The following is a 19,161-nucleotide window of genomic DNA, read 5'->3' on the forward strand; positions in this document are numbered from 1 at the left end:
GTGGGTCCCCTCAGCAGACAATTTGAGTTAACCATAAGTGGGTGCTGACAGACTCCATTCTTATGCCTGTTCTCTACAGATGGAGTTCCCCTGTTTCCACCAACCCTCCAGAGCAGGTCCTGGTCCTGGGCTCCTCTAGATGTTCTCCTCTCAATTTCATTGTTCCTTAGTCCAGGTTTTAGAGCTTTCTGTGTTCCTTGCAGCCTGTACCTTGAGAACAGGTAGGAATATTCAGCCTGACTGAATACTGGGAACTCCTTTTGACTTGATGCTCATGCCATTTGTCCCTTCTGTTCTGGTTGCTGACCAGTCAGCTGGCTTGTGCTGCTAGAAGTGTCAGGAGAGGATCTAGGCTATTCTTTAGGAATGCAGGAAGCCCTTACACCAGTCAAGATTTCCTCCTTGTAGATCAGTTTGAAGACCCCCACCTGGTCTTGACTTTCCCAAAGGGATCTTTCCCATCACTCTGGAGCGTGTGATTAACCTGTGCCAGGCCACATGAAGAGCACCAACTATGTTACTGTCCCCCTCTGCAAGACTCACTTTTGCTGTTCCCATTTAAAATGCTAGCCCTGTCTTACCATGCCCATGCTCCCAGCCTGGAGGTGGCTGAGCTCCAGTTGGATGTGCAGGTAGTTCCTATAGGTAGGGAGTGCCTGGAGCTAGTTTGGGATGCAGGAGCTGTGGCTGCACAGAGCAGCAAGGGGTCACTAATCAAATTAACATGATACCTCTGATATGTTTGTATTTTGAAGATCAGACTTAGGTTCTGACTTGAGTTCAGGCTTAGGTGGATCAGTTCCTGTCCCAGAAATCCCAGTTCTTACTCTCAGGGTGAATTGGGAAGATTTAAATATCTGTTGCAGATTCTCTTCCTTCCCTGTCCCATGTCAGGAACATGGGACCAAAGTTGTATCAGGGCTTAACAGTAGCTTTCTTAAAAGGGTGGGAGCTGCTTTCTGCAGCTGCCCAGCAGCCTGTGTTGCCTTCGCCCAAAATACTGGAGCATAGAAACCCTACATGACCGCTGTTTACAGTGCCCTTTCCTTTTTATGTGACAAAACAGTGCAGTGAGTTTTCCCCCTCTGCTTTATCTCCAAGGGAGAAAGCAGGGAAAGCTCAGATGTGGTTATCTTTATCTTGGATAATTTTCTGGATTCCATACTGTCTCACCAACAATGTCAGGGTTTTTTTTTTTTTGTCATGACCTGGGCAATCCATCTCACATTATCTGGGAAATACCAGCACTCCTGTGCTGAGTATTTGTAGGGCAGATGGTTTGCACTGTGGTTTATGCCATTCCCAGATGGTGACAGATTCTAGTGTTTGAAGGATATCTGAAGCTGCTCTGTCCTGTTCAAAGAGAGAGATATAGAGACTAGTGGTGCCCAAAGGTTTTGATCTCAAGGTCCAATGAGGATGCTCCACAGGGTCAGATGTACTGAAGCAGATGACTGGCTAAAGAACATCCTCCTTCCATTGTTGAATAAACAATCCTATGTTCTATTAGAGTAAGGAATTTCCTAGCTGAATGTGAATTGTGAGGCCATTGCCCTAGTAGGACCATACTAGAATTATGAAATATTTTCAGATATGGTATTTAGTAAGTATTTCTGCCAAAAAAATACACATCATCGAGACTGGTATTCTAAGAGGAGCCACAACAATATCTTTCTCTAGTTGTTGCTTGGCTTATCTCAGCTTGTGCCCAAGAAGAAAGATTAGATCTGGAATTTTCTGGTAAGGATCACAGAGTGGTCCTTTGCACTTGTTTCCAAATAAGGTTGACTCTCCGATTTCCTGTTTTCCCTCTTCTAATGAGCAGTCCTCTTACAGAAGACAGCGAATTAGTCATATTTTCTGTAAGCTTGAGTTGAATCCACATCCCATGAGATGAAGAGGCCCCATGGTTTCCTGGAACACAGGAAAGAAAAGAAGGAACGCAGAATTTCAGGCTATCTTAAAACTCATTTAAATGTACAGCTCAGCATGCAAACATGATTGTACTCTGGAACTGCAGAAAGAATATCTAATTTAGAGAACTCTGTGAAAGTATTCCCATTTTAGATTGGACTAAATGCTGATGGCCATCGCTGTCCTCAAGGATTCCTGAGCACGAAGATTTCAAGTTGATCAATATGGTTTTCAGATTCTGCACTTGACCTTTCAAGTTTGGACAAATTTAGAGAGAAGGACTTGTGTACTTGGAGAGACAGAGCCTGCACAGGCACACAGCTCCAGCAGCAGCAGTTGTGGGATCACTCAGGACATCCCCTTTTTAATCTGGAGACTTCTGATTAGTGAAAAAACATACTATTAAATTGCCGTGCTGTCAGTGCATAGTGTGTTAATCTTTTCTAGTACATCTAACATGACATTCAGATCACTTGAACGAACTGCAGAGTAGTGAATAGAATCCCTGGGGCAGACAACTAAATTTAAATGCCAGCGTTTTAATAAACTTAATAGGGAAAATACATCTATAAACCAGTTTTGTATTTATTTTGATTCTGTTTTTCTTACCCTGGAATTGGCTGCGTTTGGGGACCTTGAAACAAAGCCAACCTGAGTCAGAATTCTTCTACCATCATTCCTGGAAGTGTTTCACCTTGTTCTGTGGGGTCAGGATATAGGTTACCTCTTATCCCTACCTACTGATCCTTGGGAACTATTTAGAAGAAATTGTATTGTCACAGAGACACCCTAGGTGATCTAGGTGCATTTTTCTATGTTTCAGGTTTCTCTGTGACAGTCAGAAGGATTTGGATGAACTGCTGGATTGCCTGCACCCCCAAGGAGTAAGGGAGAGCCAGCTCAAGGAGCGCTTGGAGAAAAAGTGAGCCTGCTCTTTGTTTTTCTATGTGTGCCTTCTCCAAGTCAGAGCACGTCCTTGGCACACAGCAAGCCTTGCCATTCCTGGGGCAGCATCCCAGGCTGGGCTTTGATTGTTCCCATGCTGGAGAGGGGAAGATATTCAGGTTGAGTAATTGCTGGTTTTCTTGGGCAGATTCTTGTTAAATAACACTCTGAACACTGAGGAAGTTCTGTCAATCTTTAAATAGCTCCTTGAAACCAGGAACAAAGGCAGTGCTGGTTGCTCTGAGCCAGAACTGCCACGTGCTTTCATGTGTCTTTCAAAGAACATTCTGCACTGGTAGAGCTCATAGCTCTCAATGGAGACTGTTGTCCCAGAGCCTACCCAGCTCCCAGGACAGTGCTGTTCCTGTACTCAAAGGTTGGGTTTGATTTTCCAGGTATCAGGATGTCACTCATTCCATTCATTTGGCTCGGAAACAGAACTTGGGTCTCAAATCTTGTGATGGCAACCAGGAACTGCTGAACTACCTCCGGAGTGATCTGATTGAGGTTGCAACGCGGCTGCAGAAGGGAGGCCTGGGATATGTTGATGTGACACCAGAATATGAAGCAAAAGTGAGTGAACAGGCAAAATACTGAACGAGACAAGTATGACATGATATTTTCTGTGGAAGATCTTCAGTCTTTTGTTCTTGTCAGACAAGAGGAGCAGGAAATTGCTTTTCTTATTTCTCCTTTAAACAATTATTTCAAGATTACAGCACTGATGGCTTGAGGTGTAGGTGGGCCATAATGTTGGAGCTGAGTGTCCTGTTCAGTTGTCCTGTTTCATATTCCCATGACAGACTTATTTATGGAGCAGAACTCCATAGCTGATTTTTATCTTCTATATCAAAGCCAGCATGTCTTGTTGACACAGCAGCAATATGCCAATTCCATAACCAGGTGTGGCAGATAACCACACTGCATTAGATACCACAGATGTCCATTTGGAGACCCACTTGAAGCAGCAGAGAGAGTAATATCCAGCTGTTAAGGGGTCGTATGCTCTTCCCAACAGGTGTACTCGCTGGAGAGCCTAAAGGATTTTGGAGAGTGTGTGATTGCGCTCCAGGCTGGTGTTGTTAAGAAGTTTCTGCAAGGTTTCATGGCCCCTAAGCAGAAGAGAAGGAAACACCAAGGAGAGGATTACATTGCCAAGGCTGAGGAGATAGATGAAGACAAGAAAATGGCAGAAGAAGCCAAGGTACTGTTTACCTCAGGGCTCTGTTTCGGTCTTGCAATAGAACTCTTTGCATTATATTTCATGGGATACTAAATCTTGAGCAACTTCCTCCCATTCCAGATTTGTAGTTGAGTGTGTTTGGTGTTTATGGGGCCAAGGTGTTCGCTGTTTATTTTGAGGAGTAACTGTATGGGGAAAATAAAAATAATAGTGAGGAGGTACTTAATTTTCTCTCTGTGAACAGGAAATGGGTCAACTTCCTTCCATACAGTTGTGCTTAAATAAAAGTACAATATGGAGCATTTTCGCTGAACTTAATTGGAGTTGTATCTGTCAGAGAGGACTGATGGTGCTTTGGTCCTTAAAGAGAAGGAGAGACATGTTGAGGTTCTGGTAACTGCAAGGGAGTGAGATTCAGGTAAATACCACATTAGGCAAAGGGAGATATAAGTTGTTGGATGTGTGGAGGCACTTGGGGAGATGTCTGGGCAAACACGCTGTATGTGCCTTCTCCTATTAAAAGGGATGGAGATGAGCTGCAGAGGATTGGGAAGGGTACTGCAGGCACTTGTGCTGTACCACTGTTTCACCTTAGCAGGGATACTTGTGTTCAGGGGTAGTTTCTATGCACTAAGTTGAACAGGACATTAATGTCCCATGACAAGACTTGCCCCACGACCCTCAGCTCTGCCCTGACTGATCATTGACTTCAGCAGAGGCAACAATATCAGAATTGGATCAGCAGAAGTACTTGAAAGTTCCAACATAAAAAAAGAAATAGTATTTCTCCACCTGTGTTTACCTGAAGGGAGCAGGCAAGAAAGGTGGGGAGAGACTAATTTACAAGAGCATGTAGTGACAGGACAAGGGGGAATGACTTCACACTGATGGGGAGTGGGGTTAGAGTGGATATTGGGAAGAAATTCTTCCCTATAAGAGTGGTGAGACCCTGGTACACATTGCCCAGAGAAGCTGTGGCTGCACCATCCCTGGTAGTGTTCCAGGCCAGGTTGGATGGGGCTTGTAGCAACCTAATACAGCGGTAGGTGTCCTTGCCTATGGCAGGGAGTTGGAACAAGATGATCTTTAAATTCCCAACAAACCCTTCTGGGAATCTATGCGTGATGCTGGGGTAGTTTTTTTGGTGTGGATCTGTGGTGGTTTTTTTAAAGCTCCTGTCAGTATATGCTGAACCCTTGTTTGAATATCAGGTCTTTGCTAAGCTGTGCCCATTGCTGTGTTAGCAGGATATTTTGGATAGAGACTAGAAATTTTCACATTCTTCAGTTCTCGTGAAGTATTTAAACTTTTCTAATTTTGAATCTTCCCTCCTAAGTGCAAGGATAAGGGGAAGATGCTGTATCCTGAAAGCTCTCAGCAGAATGGAGTGCTGTAAAAATCAGGGAAGTCTGGGGCAGAAAGGGCTTGGATCAGCATATTTCCTGTTTCTACAACAGCACAATATTGTGCCTTACTCCTGTCTGCCTTAGAGCTGTAACCATGAGGGCTGTACCTCTAGGGCACACTCAGGGTAGCATCAGATTTATTACAACACAGTCACAAAGTGTGATTGTGCAGGTCTCCCTCCCCCAAGCACTGGCTTTAGTGTCATGCCAATATCTCTGGAGCATTTATTTATGCAGTGTGGTGCTTACTATCTCATTCAGACTTTTCTAGACCCTTGTGGTGGTACAAGCAATGTTCAACTTTTTGGGGGTTGTTTGTTGGTTTGTTTGGTTTGGCAATTTTTTTTAACCTCAATTTATTTGGAATAAGCTTTTTTTTTACTAAAGCAGAAAACCATTACAGATGACCTTGAAAGAGCAGCCTTGTTCTTAGATACAGTTATCTGATGAAAATCCCTGACTGCCAGGCAGACTATTCTGAAGAAAAATCTCCTGCATAGGCCAAGAATTTTTAAGTCTTGTGAGTCAGAACTGCACTGAGAGCACATAGCAGGTAAAATGCAGCATAGCCACACTGGAAAAACACACTCAGTGTACTTCCAGACTACAGAGGAAGAATTGCAGCCCTGTGGTATGGGGATGTCGCATTTTCCCTGTGAGAAACAAATTGTAGCTTAACAGGCACCCATTTGCTGACATAATTGTCTGTACTAAGGGTTCCTGCTGGCTCAGCTGCATTGCTGGAGCTCACACTGCTGAGTGGCAAAGGATTGCAGTGAGACCTGGCTTGTGGCTGCTCCTGAAAATCAGGCTGGTGCCTCTGTTGATGCAAACATTCCCATTTTCCAGTGGCAGTAGCAAGCTGGACTGTCCCATAACAGGACAGGGAATATGTGACCTCTTTGCAGCATGACATTGCATCACAACAGCGTGAGCAGAGTGAAGAACATGGGTGGGTTACCACCCCGGTGACCCACGTTCAGTAGTCTGTGCAAGGGGAGAGTCAGTCTGCACCTGCAGACAATACCTCAAAGAGTGGCTTCACAACCAAGCAATTATAGCTGTTCCAAGGGGTTTCAGCTCAGGGTGTCAGGTGAGAGCCTATGTGTCCAGAGGCTTGTCCACCTTTACCAAATAAGGTGTTTCTGTCACTCTGAGGTTGACATGTGACTGAGTACTTCTCCTTTTATTTTGGGGGTTGGTTTTTGTTTAGTTTTCCCTGCTAGGTTGCTCCTATCCAGTCAGGAGAGGATTTAAGTAACTTCTTCCAATCTCCCATTTTGCCTTGTTGGCAAATCGAACTCCCTTGGTACTGGTGCTATTCAAATGCCAGTCTCCTGATGCTTTTTTCTGTTAAATTCCACAGACCTGGGGAGAAATACCTCAGCAGAACTTGCCAACAGATTTTGCAGATTTATCTTGGCCCAGCAGTTACTCAGTATGTTAACAGCAAAACCCATGGAACAGTTCCTTGGAAAATCAATTACACAGTATGTGAAGCACCTCAACAATGCTCTGCAGAGAAAGAGCGCAGAGCTGGGTAACCTCCACAGTGGGATGGGCAGCTTTCCGTTTGTCTCTGGTGGTTCTCCCAGGATCCACACCAGCAACAGCAGTAGGGGTGTTGGCATTTCAGAACAGTTTGTGTGTTTTCTGAGTATCTAATACATGCTGTGCTTCCTCAGATTCAGTCAGAGGAGAATGTGCAACTCTGCAAAACTCTCAGGTTTTGCTTGGCTCCCAAATTGCTGTCAGCTGCAGAGTTTAGATTTTCCCATCTGACACGCCACTGTTTGTTTTTTCATTCTCCTGGGGTAGAAGAAATTAAACTTGAGGCCTATTATGTCCCTGTCATGTCTGGGCCATTGCCTCATTGTTGTAGAGCACAGGATTACCATTGGAGAGGGACATGGCTCTGCATAACTTCTGTCCTGCTGCATTTCTGATTTATCAAAATTATATTTTCAAACCTGAGCTGGATGTATGGTTTCCCATTGGCCTTGCTCCATACAGATCCTGGCAGCTGCCCTGGTGCAGAGTTTGTCTTTGATGTTGTCATCCTCATTTGCAGTTTCTGGGTTTTCAGATAAACTGAGACCATCCTGTCTCAGGGAAGCAGCTGGTTTCATATTTGGGGGTCCAAATGCCTGTGCAGTGTAATTGTAGCTGGTGGAACAGGGTCCCCTGTGCCACCTGAACAGCTTGGGGACCACAAGGGTGTTGCTGAGGTCCAGGTGCCTGTGTGGTACCCACTGGAGGGCAGCACAGGCCACTTCAACCCTCCTTCCACTGTGATTGCTGGTTGTTCCACAGCTTTCATCCCACATTTTACAGTGCTAGATTTCTGCCTTTTATTTTCTTAGCTTGCTGATTATTTGGATTAGACCTTCAGAGAAAGTATTTAGTGGAGTTCACGTAGGTTGATTCAGCCTGACTGTGAAATGCAAAACGGTCAACTATTATGAACAAACTGTCTGATCCAGGGAGACTGGGTATGGATAAACCACAACCAGGACTGCTGAGGTGACACAGAAAGAAAGAAGTATCAGAGTTGAGCTTCGGTTATGAAGGGTCCCAGCTAAGGGATATTAAAACATCTTTAGACTGAAAGGAGCTGTGTCTGTGCATTGTTGTAAGCTGTTAGGTTTGTCTGCAGGTTGCTTCAGCTATGGAAAAATGGAAGACAGCAATCCGTGAGGCCCAGACCTTCTCCCGTATGCATGTACTGCTGGGGATGCTGGATGCCTGTATCAAGTGGGATATGTCAGCAGAGAATGCCAGATGCAAAGTGTGTCGCAAGAAAGGTACGCAATCCCGCCCCATGGAATTCCTATCTGTGCAACAGTTGGATGCTGTCACCTCTCTGCTCTGCTTAGGCTATGTGCCCTTGTAGTCTGTCACTCTGACTGTAGCTGTAATTTAAGTTCTGAATGTCAGGATTTATAGTAAACAGCACCAATCTCTGAGAAACATTTGACCCTGACTCCAGTAAAGCATTCTTACATAACCAGTACACAGTATTGCAGAGCTGCTATCCCCTGGATATTTAGGGTACTTGGACAAAAGTCATCTATAAATCCTTCTGGGAACACTTGTTCAACTGTCCATTCCCGAGTTTCATTGTTGGAATGGTCTTTGTGTCTCTGAGCCTTGTCAGTTAATCCTGTCTTTTAGAAAAGGAGCAAGCAAGAAGAGGTTGGAAAGATTATTATGGGGAAAGCGAGGTGGGATGTTGCTGCTCTGAGGCCTAAGTGGGAGTAGAACTGCTCAATGAGCTGAGGAGGTCACCAAACAGGTGACGAGAGCATACTTTTCTCTGTGTGCACTGTAGAATGGAAGGCTTTAGAGTCTTGTAGGTGGAGGGTGAAGTAGAAGATGGGGTGCTGGTATTTGTTCTGCCATAACCTCACCTGTTGGATGGGTGACTGGAGGAAAGAGCCTGGTGGTACATTCTGCTTTACCACTTCTGTATTTGCTGAAATTGTACTGGGAAATGAGGACAGGCAGAGCTTGGGGGACTGCTGGGTAACTTTGGTTTACCACAAGGCTTTGCCATTCATCCCTTCAGAGAAATAAGGGCTGAACTGGTGCAAAGTCTGCCTTCACTGCAGAACCTCAGGGGTATTCCAAACCAGTGCCAAAACTATCCTACCTGCTGTTGAGAGGAGTTCCTAGGCAAAAGTAAGGGGCGGTTCACCTGAGACTAACACAGTAGTTTCACAGAAATTAAGAACTGAGATGTTAAAGAAAGACAAGCTGGCAAGCCCTCTGCACTTTCTTTTTCCACTTGCAGTAAAAGAAAGCTGGCTCAAGAAAGCAAGCTTTCCCTGTTTGCCTTCATCAGTGGGAAGCACAGAGAGAGACTAGTCCTGCTGCATACTGATTTTCAGTGTAGCCTCATTATCCTGAGTAGAAAGAATATACCATGTAGGTTAACCAGACTGAACACAGAACAAGAATAGCTCCATTTTTAGCTTACAGCACTGGGGTCCTGTTTGCAGCAAACTTCTCTTTCCCCATGTTTGTCTGGGTGGAACCTCTGGCAGGTTTCTATCTTTGCCACCAGGGAAGTCTTTGCAGGGTAAAGGACTTTGCATTGGGTTTTTTTGTTTTTAAATGTTGCTGTTCATAAATAAAGTGGTGGAATAGAAAGGAGGATCCCCAAGGAAGGTTATCAGAGAAAGGGTCCCTGCCCTCAGAGGAGAGTCTGCATCTTTCCCTTGCTTAGTCCTGCCCTCAAGCAATGCAGCTGCTTCTGCCTCTCAGGTTGAGTGAGGCTGTGGCCTTGTTACAAGTCAGCTGCACTTTCCTAGGTGAAGATGACAAGCTGATCCTGTGTGATGAGTGTAACAAGGCCTTCCACCTGTTCTGCCTGCGGCCAGCACTCTATGAGATCCCAGATGGGGAATGGCAGTGCCCAGCATGCCAGCCTTCGACAGCCCGGCGCAGCTCACGAGGCAGGTGAGTGACCTTCCTGCCCGTAGCCTTGTTACAGCACAGTCCTGGGCCTCTTTTCACAAGACCCAAATTAGCCTGGAGCAAAGCCCTTTAAAAGGTTTGAAATCACCCAGTTAAAGCAGCACTGGAACAGAAGAAAAGCAGTTTCTTCAGTATGTAAGTTTAGCACACCTGTGTTGTATTCATTACAATTGCATTACAAGTTCATGAGTTTTAATAACTTTCTAATAACTTGGGTTTGGAAATGAAAACGTGCAAAACAACCACCAAAATTAGCTGCACTAAGGATTGTTGTTTCCCAAAGGTTGTTTCTTCATGTAGTTGGGTGGCTGCAATTCTGTGGGTCTCTTGGCTGGGTTACAGGAGTTCTTGTAAGCTAAAGCAGACATTACTCAAGGCTGCAGCTCAATCCCTACTCTGCTATGACAAGTCAGGCTACAAAATGCCATTCTAATGGTTTTCTGTACCTGATAGTCTTAGCAAGACAGGAGCACCTTATAAGGTGACAAAGGTAACATGATTTGAAGAAGTGTGACAGATATGAGTAATTTCCTTTGAACCACAGGGGGTTAGGTTGGTTTTTTGAGTTGCAAGCTGGAACTTAAGCATTTTACAGTGAGTGTCCTTTGCTGGTGGTGACTGTACTGCATCTCTCCGTGTGTCAGTGAGGTGAGGCTGTTTAGTGGCACCTGATGCAGAAGCAGCCGGCATATCCTCCCTGACAGAGCGGCAGCACAATAGAGGTGTGCCAGCCAGTACCGTGCAGGTGGTGTATGGCCTTAAAAGTATTACTTACTCCCTGGACACCATTTAAGAGTTCCTCAGGCTTGTACAGAAATGACAGGGCTTAAAGGCAGCTGTTGTGGACTGAGTTCATAGTTACTTTGATGTGGCAGAGTCACCTGCAAGCTGCTCAGCTCCTGGCCCAGAGCCATCAGGGAACACTTGTCCTGTTACCTGCTTTCTGCTCTTGTCTTCCTGGCTGAGATGGGAAAAGAATGTCAGCCTGGCAGATCTTTTACCCTCTGGTTTGGAAGTTTTATTCATTTTATTGCTCAAGATCCTCTTTCTCCAGGGGATTTAGACTCCCACAGCAGCTTTACCTGTGTCCCCTTTTGCCTGGGCATGCTGGCTTTTAATGAGAATGAGACCCCACCTGCAGTGCTGCCGGTAGCTCAGGCATCCCCAGCACAGGAAGGACATTGACCTGTTGGAGCAAGTCCAGAGCAGACCACCTAGTTGGTATGAGGGATGGAGCACCTCTGCTGTGAAGGAAGGCTGAGAGAGTTGTGATTGTTCAGCCTGGAAAGGAGAAGGCTTTGGGGTGATCTAATTGCAACCTTCCAGTACCTGAAGGGAGCCTGCAAAAAAGATGGGGAGATACTGTTTACAAGGGGGAATGGCTTCGTTGACAGAAGGCAGGGTTAAATTGGATTTTGATTGGGAAGAGATTTTTTTCCTGTGAGGGTGAGGAAGCCCTGGCACGGATTGCCCAAAGAAGCTGTGACTGCCCCATCCGTGGAAGTGATGGAGCTTGAAGCAACTTTGCTCTAGTGAGAGGTGTCCCTGGTATGGTTCTGTGAATGATTGAAGAGTCACAAGTGAGAAGCCAGAATATGCTGGATAGGGAGTCTGCGTGGCTTCTGACTTCAGCATGCGAGGAGCCTGACATTCTGTTCACCAATCTGTTTCCTTTAATATACAGAAAATATTCCAGCGGGGAAAAGAGCCCCTGTTGAAACTCTTTAGGCTGGGCCTGCAGACCTGGGCAAATAGCAAATCGTCCTCTCAGGGAGAAGTAATTATGCAGCAATCACAGTCTTAAACTCTCCTGCCAGGTGGTCACAGTGCCTAGAACACCAAAAAAAAACCCAGATTCAGCTGCTGGAAATTTTCAGCCCAGATAAAAATGGGGAAGTGGCCTTTGAGCTGTAGCTATTACTTGATACTCTGGAATATAGCAAACTGCTTTGGGCTGAGCCTGATGTTTATTGTACAGCCCAAATAATACCAGGGCCCCCGGAGCCACTGATGCCCAGGCTCTTGTACCACAAATATGTATACGTGCCTTGTTCTAGGAACTATGCAGAGGATTCTCCTGAAGATGAAGGTGAAGAAGGTGAGGAAGTGTCTGATGAACCAGATGCTGAGGAGGAAGAGGAGGAAGAAGAAGATTATGAAGTTGCTGGACTGAAATGTAAGGCTTTGACCATGTAGGGAAATAACAGAAAATAGTAACCCTCCTGCCTTCAGTATCTGAAATACTAATCCTCTTTGGGACTTGTGCTTTCCCTCATGCAGAGCAGCTATAAGCCCAGGAGATGTCACAGGGGAAGGCTTTGGCTATGCTGTAGTTACCTGGGGAGCAGGAGTAAACCTTTGGCTGTTCGTGATGTGTTCAGTACTAGCAAAGATTGAAACTGCTCACTGCCCAGTCACTCCCTGGGGACACTAATGACACTGTTCTGAGGGCTGAGAGGGATCAGTAGAGACTGCAGTGGGGTGAGGGGTGTCAGGAGAGCCTGCAGAGCAGTGGCAGCACCAGCAGTTCCTGGGATTGACAGTCTCTGCGCCTACAGGATTTGTTGTGCACTGGAAACTGTTTAAATGCTTATGGCAGCTCTCATCACAGCCCTCTTTCCTTTCTTTTCTTTTTCCCCATCAGTTCATAACCCCTGGAGTGCAGGACTTCTAGTGATTTGGCGAGGAGGCATCTTGAAATAGGAGGACTAGCACTTCCTCTCTTTATTTCAGTGGGAAGGCACAGTGCTCCAGGTGTAGTGTGGCCTGGACCATAAGCACCTTTTGATTACTTCCAGAGACTACTTGGGATGCATAACTGGAGCATTCCTGGGCAGCTGGGAGGAATAAAAGACTATTTTCTAGACTCCTCAATGTCTGCTTCTTGACCTAAACATATTTAGTATGTGTATCCACTTTGGTTCTAGGGGAGTTTGATTTGGTCTCAGGCAACTTGCTGCACTGAAAAGCTCGGTCTGGGAATGGCACACTGCCAGTATTTGCTTTCTGTCAAACTGTCCTTGACTGACATAACATTAACTGCAGCTTGTCTTAAACAGAGCAGATGGAATCCATCTGAGGCTGGGACTCAGAGGATTATCCCATGGTCTTTTGAGGGTTTCCATCCAGGCTTGAGCCTTGATTCCCTTACTTTATTCACTGATACCACGGCTGTGCACACTGCTTGTTGTCCTGCAGTGTATCCATGTCCACACTTGGAGTGTGTTCAGCCTGTGTTGCATGGCCAAGGCAGAAGCTGAGCCAAGCTTTCCAAACAATAGCAAGGGTTTGGAGGGTTAGTCACTAAAAATAAAGTGCTAAATGCAACCCCTGGCTTTAGAGAGCATTAACATGGAAAGGTCACTGTGGAAAACTTTTGTTTTAATAGAGAAGTCACATTGATCCTCATGGCGTTTATCCTGAGGGATCTAACCTAGAATGTTGGATTGTCAGACATTTAGCACGTGCTGCACGCTTGACACACAGCAGAGTGACAGCAGGCGGACGTCTCATGGCCCTGCCACACGCCCGGCATGGGGGGGCTCAGCATGATGATTTATGGGACATAGCTGGATCAGAGGCTGCAGCTGAAGTATCCAGTGTGCTGGATACAGCTTGCTCAAGGACTTGGGATCAGGTTTGACATGGGAAGGCAAACACATTCTCCTTGTACAGAGGGTCATGGGAGAAACTTAAGACAAGGGAGTGCGTCAGCATGCTTGCATTGCCACCAGTGTGGAGCTCAGAGAGACAAACTCACACAGGCAAGTGTCTTTTCATAGGATGTAATGTGGCAGCCCCACATTACATCCTACAGAAAGGCAGATTTTATTCTTGGGGAATAAAATCCCATTGTTTCTCACTTGTAGCATGTGGAGCAGCTCCCAGCTGTGGTAATTTGACACTCCCCCTGCACACAGTTCCCTTCTCAGGGGTGCTTACCAGCTGGCTTATCCCACTGTGTGGGCCACTTGAAAAAACACCCATCCCCAAAACTGAGGAGCAAGGAGGCAGCAGGAAACCAAGGAAATTTCAAGTTTCTGCTCCCAGTGCTTTCAGGAGGGTATGTTGTAGTAGTGTTTGAGACAACTGTCCTTGCGTTGCTTCCCTGTCTCTCTTTCAAGCCTTGATGTGTTGGGGTCTCTTGGTGCTGCAGGCAGAGGGGTTTGCTGTGACCTGCAGTGGATGATCCAGGAGCTCCCAGGTCTCCCTCGGAGCTTGAGGATTTGCTCTGTGTGAGTACCCTGTAGCAGCAGGCTGTTGCTAGCCATTGCCTGATTGGGCAGAAGGTGATGACCCACAGATCCCCTTCTGGAGAAGGTGTGAGAGTGCAGCTGACATGAGACCGAGTGGTCCCTAGGCTCACCAGCTTGAGTGAGGCTCAGCCTGGTGTGGGAGGAAAAGGGCTGGTGGTGTCTGGTTCCAGATGCACCCAGGCCTCTAAGCCCATGGCTTATCTGTTTCAGTGAGGCCCAGGAAGGCAGCCCGGGGCAAGCAAGGCTCCATGTACTCCTCGAGGCAGGGAAGGCACCAGAAGAAGAAGCAGATGCTTCACCCTGCACGGGGACCCCGGCAGCGCACAGCACCTGTCAACGGTGCAGACATTGATGAGCTGGTAAGAGCCAAATTGCTCCCGTGAGATTGCTCACATCGTGAGTTATAAACGGAGCAGGTGGCACGCTTCCTCCCATCCCTTCACAGAGAAATACCCTGAATCCTAGTGGAAGCCCAGGCTGGGCTGAGTTAACAAAGGAGACATACCCTTAAGGGCCTGCTGCAGACGGAGCACAGATATGCCAAGCATCCCTCTCCAGCCACTTTCACACATTGTCCCCTTGAGCACCAGGCAGCCTGCAGCTTGTTAAAGGGTTTTAAATAGTATCCATATGTCTCTGCAGAGAGGTGGGGGAACTGAGGGGGTCCTGGATGGCCAGGGAATGCCAGCAATGCTGGACCCTTGTTCCCCAGCCTCGGCCATTTTCTGACAGTTGTTTTCCGTATGGTCACTCCCCAACTTCCAGGGCATAATTTGGCTGGTTTAGGTTTCACTTGATATTTAAAGAACAAAACCATAGGCTCCTGCACAGAGCAGTGTGTGTGTGCTGGGTGGGGGGAGCTGCAGTAACTGTCTCTGGGAAGCTACACGCCATAGGGGATACGTGAGGATACTCCAGCCCCACAGCCACATCACAGTGCCCTGCAGATCTGCCATCTGTCCCATGACCAGCACTAGTGGTGCTGGTGTGTCCTGTCACTCTCTTTGCTCATGGTCTGGGCTCACTGCTGCTCACGCTGGGTCTGAGGGACTGGCTTGTGTTCCGTGTTACACACTGGAAGGCAAGCAAGCCCAACATAGGCAGCCACAGCCAGCACAGAGGAATGTTGCAATGGGGAATATCTGCACACTGGCTCAGAGAAGACGACTCTGCCAGGATTTATCATTTGTCCTGGGAAGAGACCAGAGCTGGGTCAGAATAGTGAGTGCCCTCTGCTGTAGAGCCTTCTTGTCATTCAATATTTCTTCAGCAGTGATGTCTCATGAGCTGTGATCTGGGAGCTGAGGGGATGTCTCCATGCTGGGTGTGACCTGTGCTGGGTCCCTGGGCACATGACTGACCTTGTGCTGAGCCTGTGTGGGGACAGCAGCACTCGGGGCACCAGCTGCTCCCTGGGATTTGAAATGGCATAGTCTGCTCTGCCAAGGCAGAACGGCAGCACAAGTGCTTCTCCGTCTGCCTTGGGTGCTGCTTGCCACAAGCTCAGGAGGAGGCGGGGAGAGGGAATTCACATTCTCCATTTGTTGACATTTATTTTTTGGCTGCTTGTTGTGGCCATATTGTCTTTGAACTTGTTTTGAAAAAGCCACCTGCCACCAGAGGAGAGCTCTGTTTGTGGGCTGTTCCCATCAAGCTCATGAATGGGACTGCTGTCTAAACCCAAGTAGCTGCTGCATGTCATAATCACAGAATGGCCTGGCTTGGAAGGGCCCCTAAATGCATCTCATTCCAACCCCTCTGCCATGGGCAGGAACACTTTCCACTAGACCAGGTTGCTCCAAGCTTTGTCCAGCCTGTCCTTGGACACTTCCAGGGATGGGGCAGCCACTGCTCCTCTGCAGAGCCACTGGCAGCCTCTCGCCATGTTCAGAGGGAAGAAATGTCCTGGCTGTGCTAAGAGCTAGCTCCTTTGGCCTCAGGGCTGTTTCCTGAACCCCAAAGCCTGTAGCAGTTCCCTCCTTTTACCAACACCCTTTATGTGGGCAGGTCCTTCAGACAAAGAGGACAGCACGTCGCCAGAACCTTGAGCTGCAGAAGTGTGAGGAAATCCTCAGCAAGCTGATCAAGTACCGCTTCAGCTGGCCCTTCAGGTGAGAGCAAGTGGTGTCCTCCTCTGTGGGCAGGAGGCTCAAGCTGCAGGCAGTGTGGGAGTGTGGGCTGGCTTTGGTGCAATCCTGCCAGATCCACCTGGGAGACTTAGGGCTCCAAAAGCAAGTCATCTGGGAAGAAGCTGCTCCAGAAGAAACCACTATGTTCTCAGTCTTCTGCTGGACTGAAGATGTGGTGCCCTTCTGAGGTAGCAGGGAAGGGGCTGATGCAGGAGGTAGGTGTTCTCTGCTGCCCCCTGGATTTTTGAAGCACTGAGGTGCTGTGACTGAGGACCTTCCCAATGCCTGAACCAGCTCACTGGGCTCCTGTGCTCCATTCCTGTGCCATAGGGCTGATGTATCTATAACACTGTCAAGGTATTGCCTGGGCTTGTTGCACCACTGTGGGGCTCCAGGTCAGGGGTGCCACAGGGGTGAAGGGGTTGGCGGGACCCCACTTCTCTGCAGCAGTCCCAGGGTCGGCATTCCCTTCCTATCCCTATGGCCCTTCCTTTGGCAGGGAGCCAGTGACCACGGAGGAAGCTGAAGACTACTTTGAGGTCATCAGCAACCCCATGGACTTCCAGACTATGCAGAGCAAGTGCTCTTGTGGCAATTACCGCTCTGTGCAGGAGTTCCTCTCTGACATGAAGCAGGTGTTCTCCAATGCTGAGCGCTACAACCAGAACGGGAGTCACGTATTGTCCTGCCTGGAGAAGACAGAGCAGTGTTTGATTGACATGGTGCACAAACACCTGCCAGGCCACACATATGCACGCAGGAAACGCAAGAAGCTCTCTGCCAGGTGCCAGGAACTGGAGGAGCAGGAAGGGGACAGTGAGTCAGAGCCCCTTGAACATTCCCGGGGGCGGAAGAGGAAGAAATGAGAGATGGGGAGACTGAGGGGAGAGCCAGAACTGGAGCAGGCATTCTGGTGCTGCCAGGCAGTCGGATGGGTTATCTGGAGGGAAATGAGAAGCAGCGTGCAACTTCTCTACTATTCCAGCCTTCCCTTGTGCCCATCCTAGTTTTAATTTTTCTGCAGTTTCCTCAAGTATTTGGTCATCCATTGAGTGGTGATTACTTAAAGCTTCCTCCAGAATCCACAAAGCTCTTCATGAGTCTGTCCTGTCAGGAGGGGAAGGTGGGAGGGCAAGGGGAGGGCCTGACCAAGCTTGTCTGGGCTGAGGAACACCAATGTGCTCCGGCTCAGGCACTCGGTTTCCTGAAATGAATTGCTTCTTTGCCTCTGCAAGCAGCGGGAGCGTGGTGGGACCGTCTGCTGTGAGTCATGTGAGCACACCAGCCTCAGTCTGGTGCAGGGGGTATTGTGTTGCTCCACAGAAGGACTGGGTGCTATCAGGCCAATGGGCTGCTCGGGCTTGTATATATATATTTATATGGTGTTAATTTTGAGCCCTGGTTCCAGGTTCTGTGGGGCAAGCAAGCACTTAGGTGTACCATGGTCTGGCTTTCACCAGCATCCCAACACCACTTCTCTGATATGCTCCTGCTTTCCCCTCTCCTTGGGGAGCAGTCTCTGGAGGTCTCAGTCCAAGGAGGGCTCTGAGCTCAGCTGCCTAGCTGTGCATGCCAAGAGGAGGCTCTCTGCTCACCTGGACTTGCACGCAGTCATGCAGCCCTTTGGATGCCCCAAGTGCCAGCAGCAAACTGGAGAGTACAGCTGTCTGTACAGCCCAAGGAGAGCTCCAAGGCCAGGGTAGCAGCAGAAACGTGCTATGTAACTTTTTAAATTAATTTTTTAGTTGAAAGTGGCTTGTTTCTAGCTGTGATCTTGTACAAAAAACACCTGTAAGATACCCTTGTCTTGCTTTGGCACATGTACAGTTTATATAAAATCGTGTTTGCTTTATATTTTCCCCCTCCTTAAAACTCATTTTCCTACCAGTAGCAGAAGTTACATCAGGGGACTTTGAGGGGTGAGAGGGGGATCCCAGTCTCTCTCAGCCACACTCTCATATTTTGTAGTAACACTCTTGTTCCTGTGCCATGGCCCAGCACCAGCTCCTTCTGCCCCAGATGCTGACTGTTCCCTAAGAAAAGGGTTTGTTTTCTCATTCTCTCTTCCTCTACATCATGACAGGTTTGGATTATACAATCAGGGCTTGAATTTATCCCAGCATTGTTTGATTTGGAATAAATGGGCCATGGGGCTGTTCATGCTGGTTTTGTAACAGAAAAGCTGTTGTAGCTCCTGAGATTTGAGAAGACAAGAATCATCAATTACAAATTGCAGCCTAGTTTTGTGAGCATTTTAGGTTTGGGGTTTTTTTTTAAACAGGTACTTGTTTTCAGTTCTGGACTGTCAGTGACTGCAGATGAGGCAAGTTTCCAGCCTTTTCCCTCTCCTCAGCCTCACTCCCTGCCCCACAAAATAGCACTGATATTTGTATCTCGCACGTCCCTTCAGAGGCTGTTTTGTCCTGTTTCCCAGAGAACATTTCCTGCAGGTCCTACATGGTGGAACCTTTGGAACTGCACGTTTTCTAAAAATCAGTGTCATTTGGGGGGAGGGGGTTTCTGCAAAGGGCTGTACTTGTAATAAATTGGAACCTTAAGAATAAACATTATGTACTTGTGTTTGTAGATGTGGCTTGTGAGTTCGTTGTAGGTCCCTGTGTTTGTTTGGGATTGTCTGAGATGGCTCTCTTCTGCCTTCCCAGAGCCACCACTGGACATTTATGGAGCACAAATGGAGCTGTGGAGTAAAGGAATGGCGAGTCAGCATCAGATCAACTTCTGGGACTGTGCTGGTGTGTTGTTACCCTTCCCAGGGCCAAGGAACAGGGCTGTGCTCTGCCTGCCCCTGGAGTGGGGAGCAGTCCTTATTCCTTGTCCCCTGCAGCGTG

General features: G+C 47.5%; 1 protein-coding gene across 3 annotated transcripts in view; it reads left to right on the forward strand.

The window, feature by feature from the left end:
- Positions 1-19,161, forward strand: part of BAZ1B (bromodomain adjacent to zinc finger domain 1B) — a 44,011-nt gene extending 24,850 nt beyond the window's left edge. Inside the window, exons 11-19 of one of the 3 annotated variants that reach the window (XM_063402292.1) lie at positions 2,738-2,836; positions 3,255-3,432; positions 3,878-4,063; positions 8,105-8,252; positions 9,762-9,909; positions 11,985-12,103; positions 14,394-14,542; positions 16,191-16,294; positions 18,976-19,161. In XM_063402292.1, coding sequence (XP_063258362.1) covers positions 2,738-2,836; positions 3,255-3,432; positions 3,878-4,063; positions 8,105-8,252; positions 9,762-9,909; positions 11,985-12,103; positions 14,394-14,542; positions 16,191-16,294; positions 18,976-19,021 — 1,177 coding nt within the window. In that variant the 3' untranslated portion in view covers positions 19,022-19,161. Of the gene's footprint in view, positions 1-2,737; positions 2,837-3,254; positions 3,433-3,877; positions 4,064-8,104; positions 8,253-9,761; positions 9,910-11,984; positions 12,104-12,571; positions 14,362-14,393; positions 14,543-16,190; positions 16,295-16,811; positions 18,899-18,975 lie in introns of those variants that run through there. The other 2 variants (XM_063402291.1, XM_063402293.1) reach the window with 2 other exon arrangements.

Source organism: Prinia subflava, chromosome 8, assembly GCF_021018805.1.
Source record: "Prinia subflava isolate CZ2003 ecotype Zambia chromosome 8, Cam_Psub_1.2, whole genome shotgun sequence".
Taxonomy (NCBI): domain Eukaryota; kingdom Metazoa; phylum Chordata; class Aves; order Passeriformes; family Cisticolidae; genus Prinia; species Prinia subflava.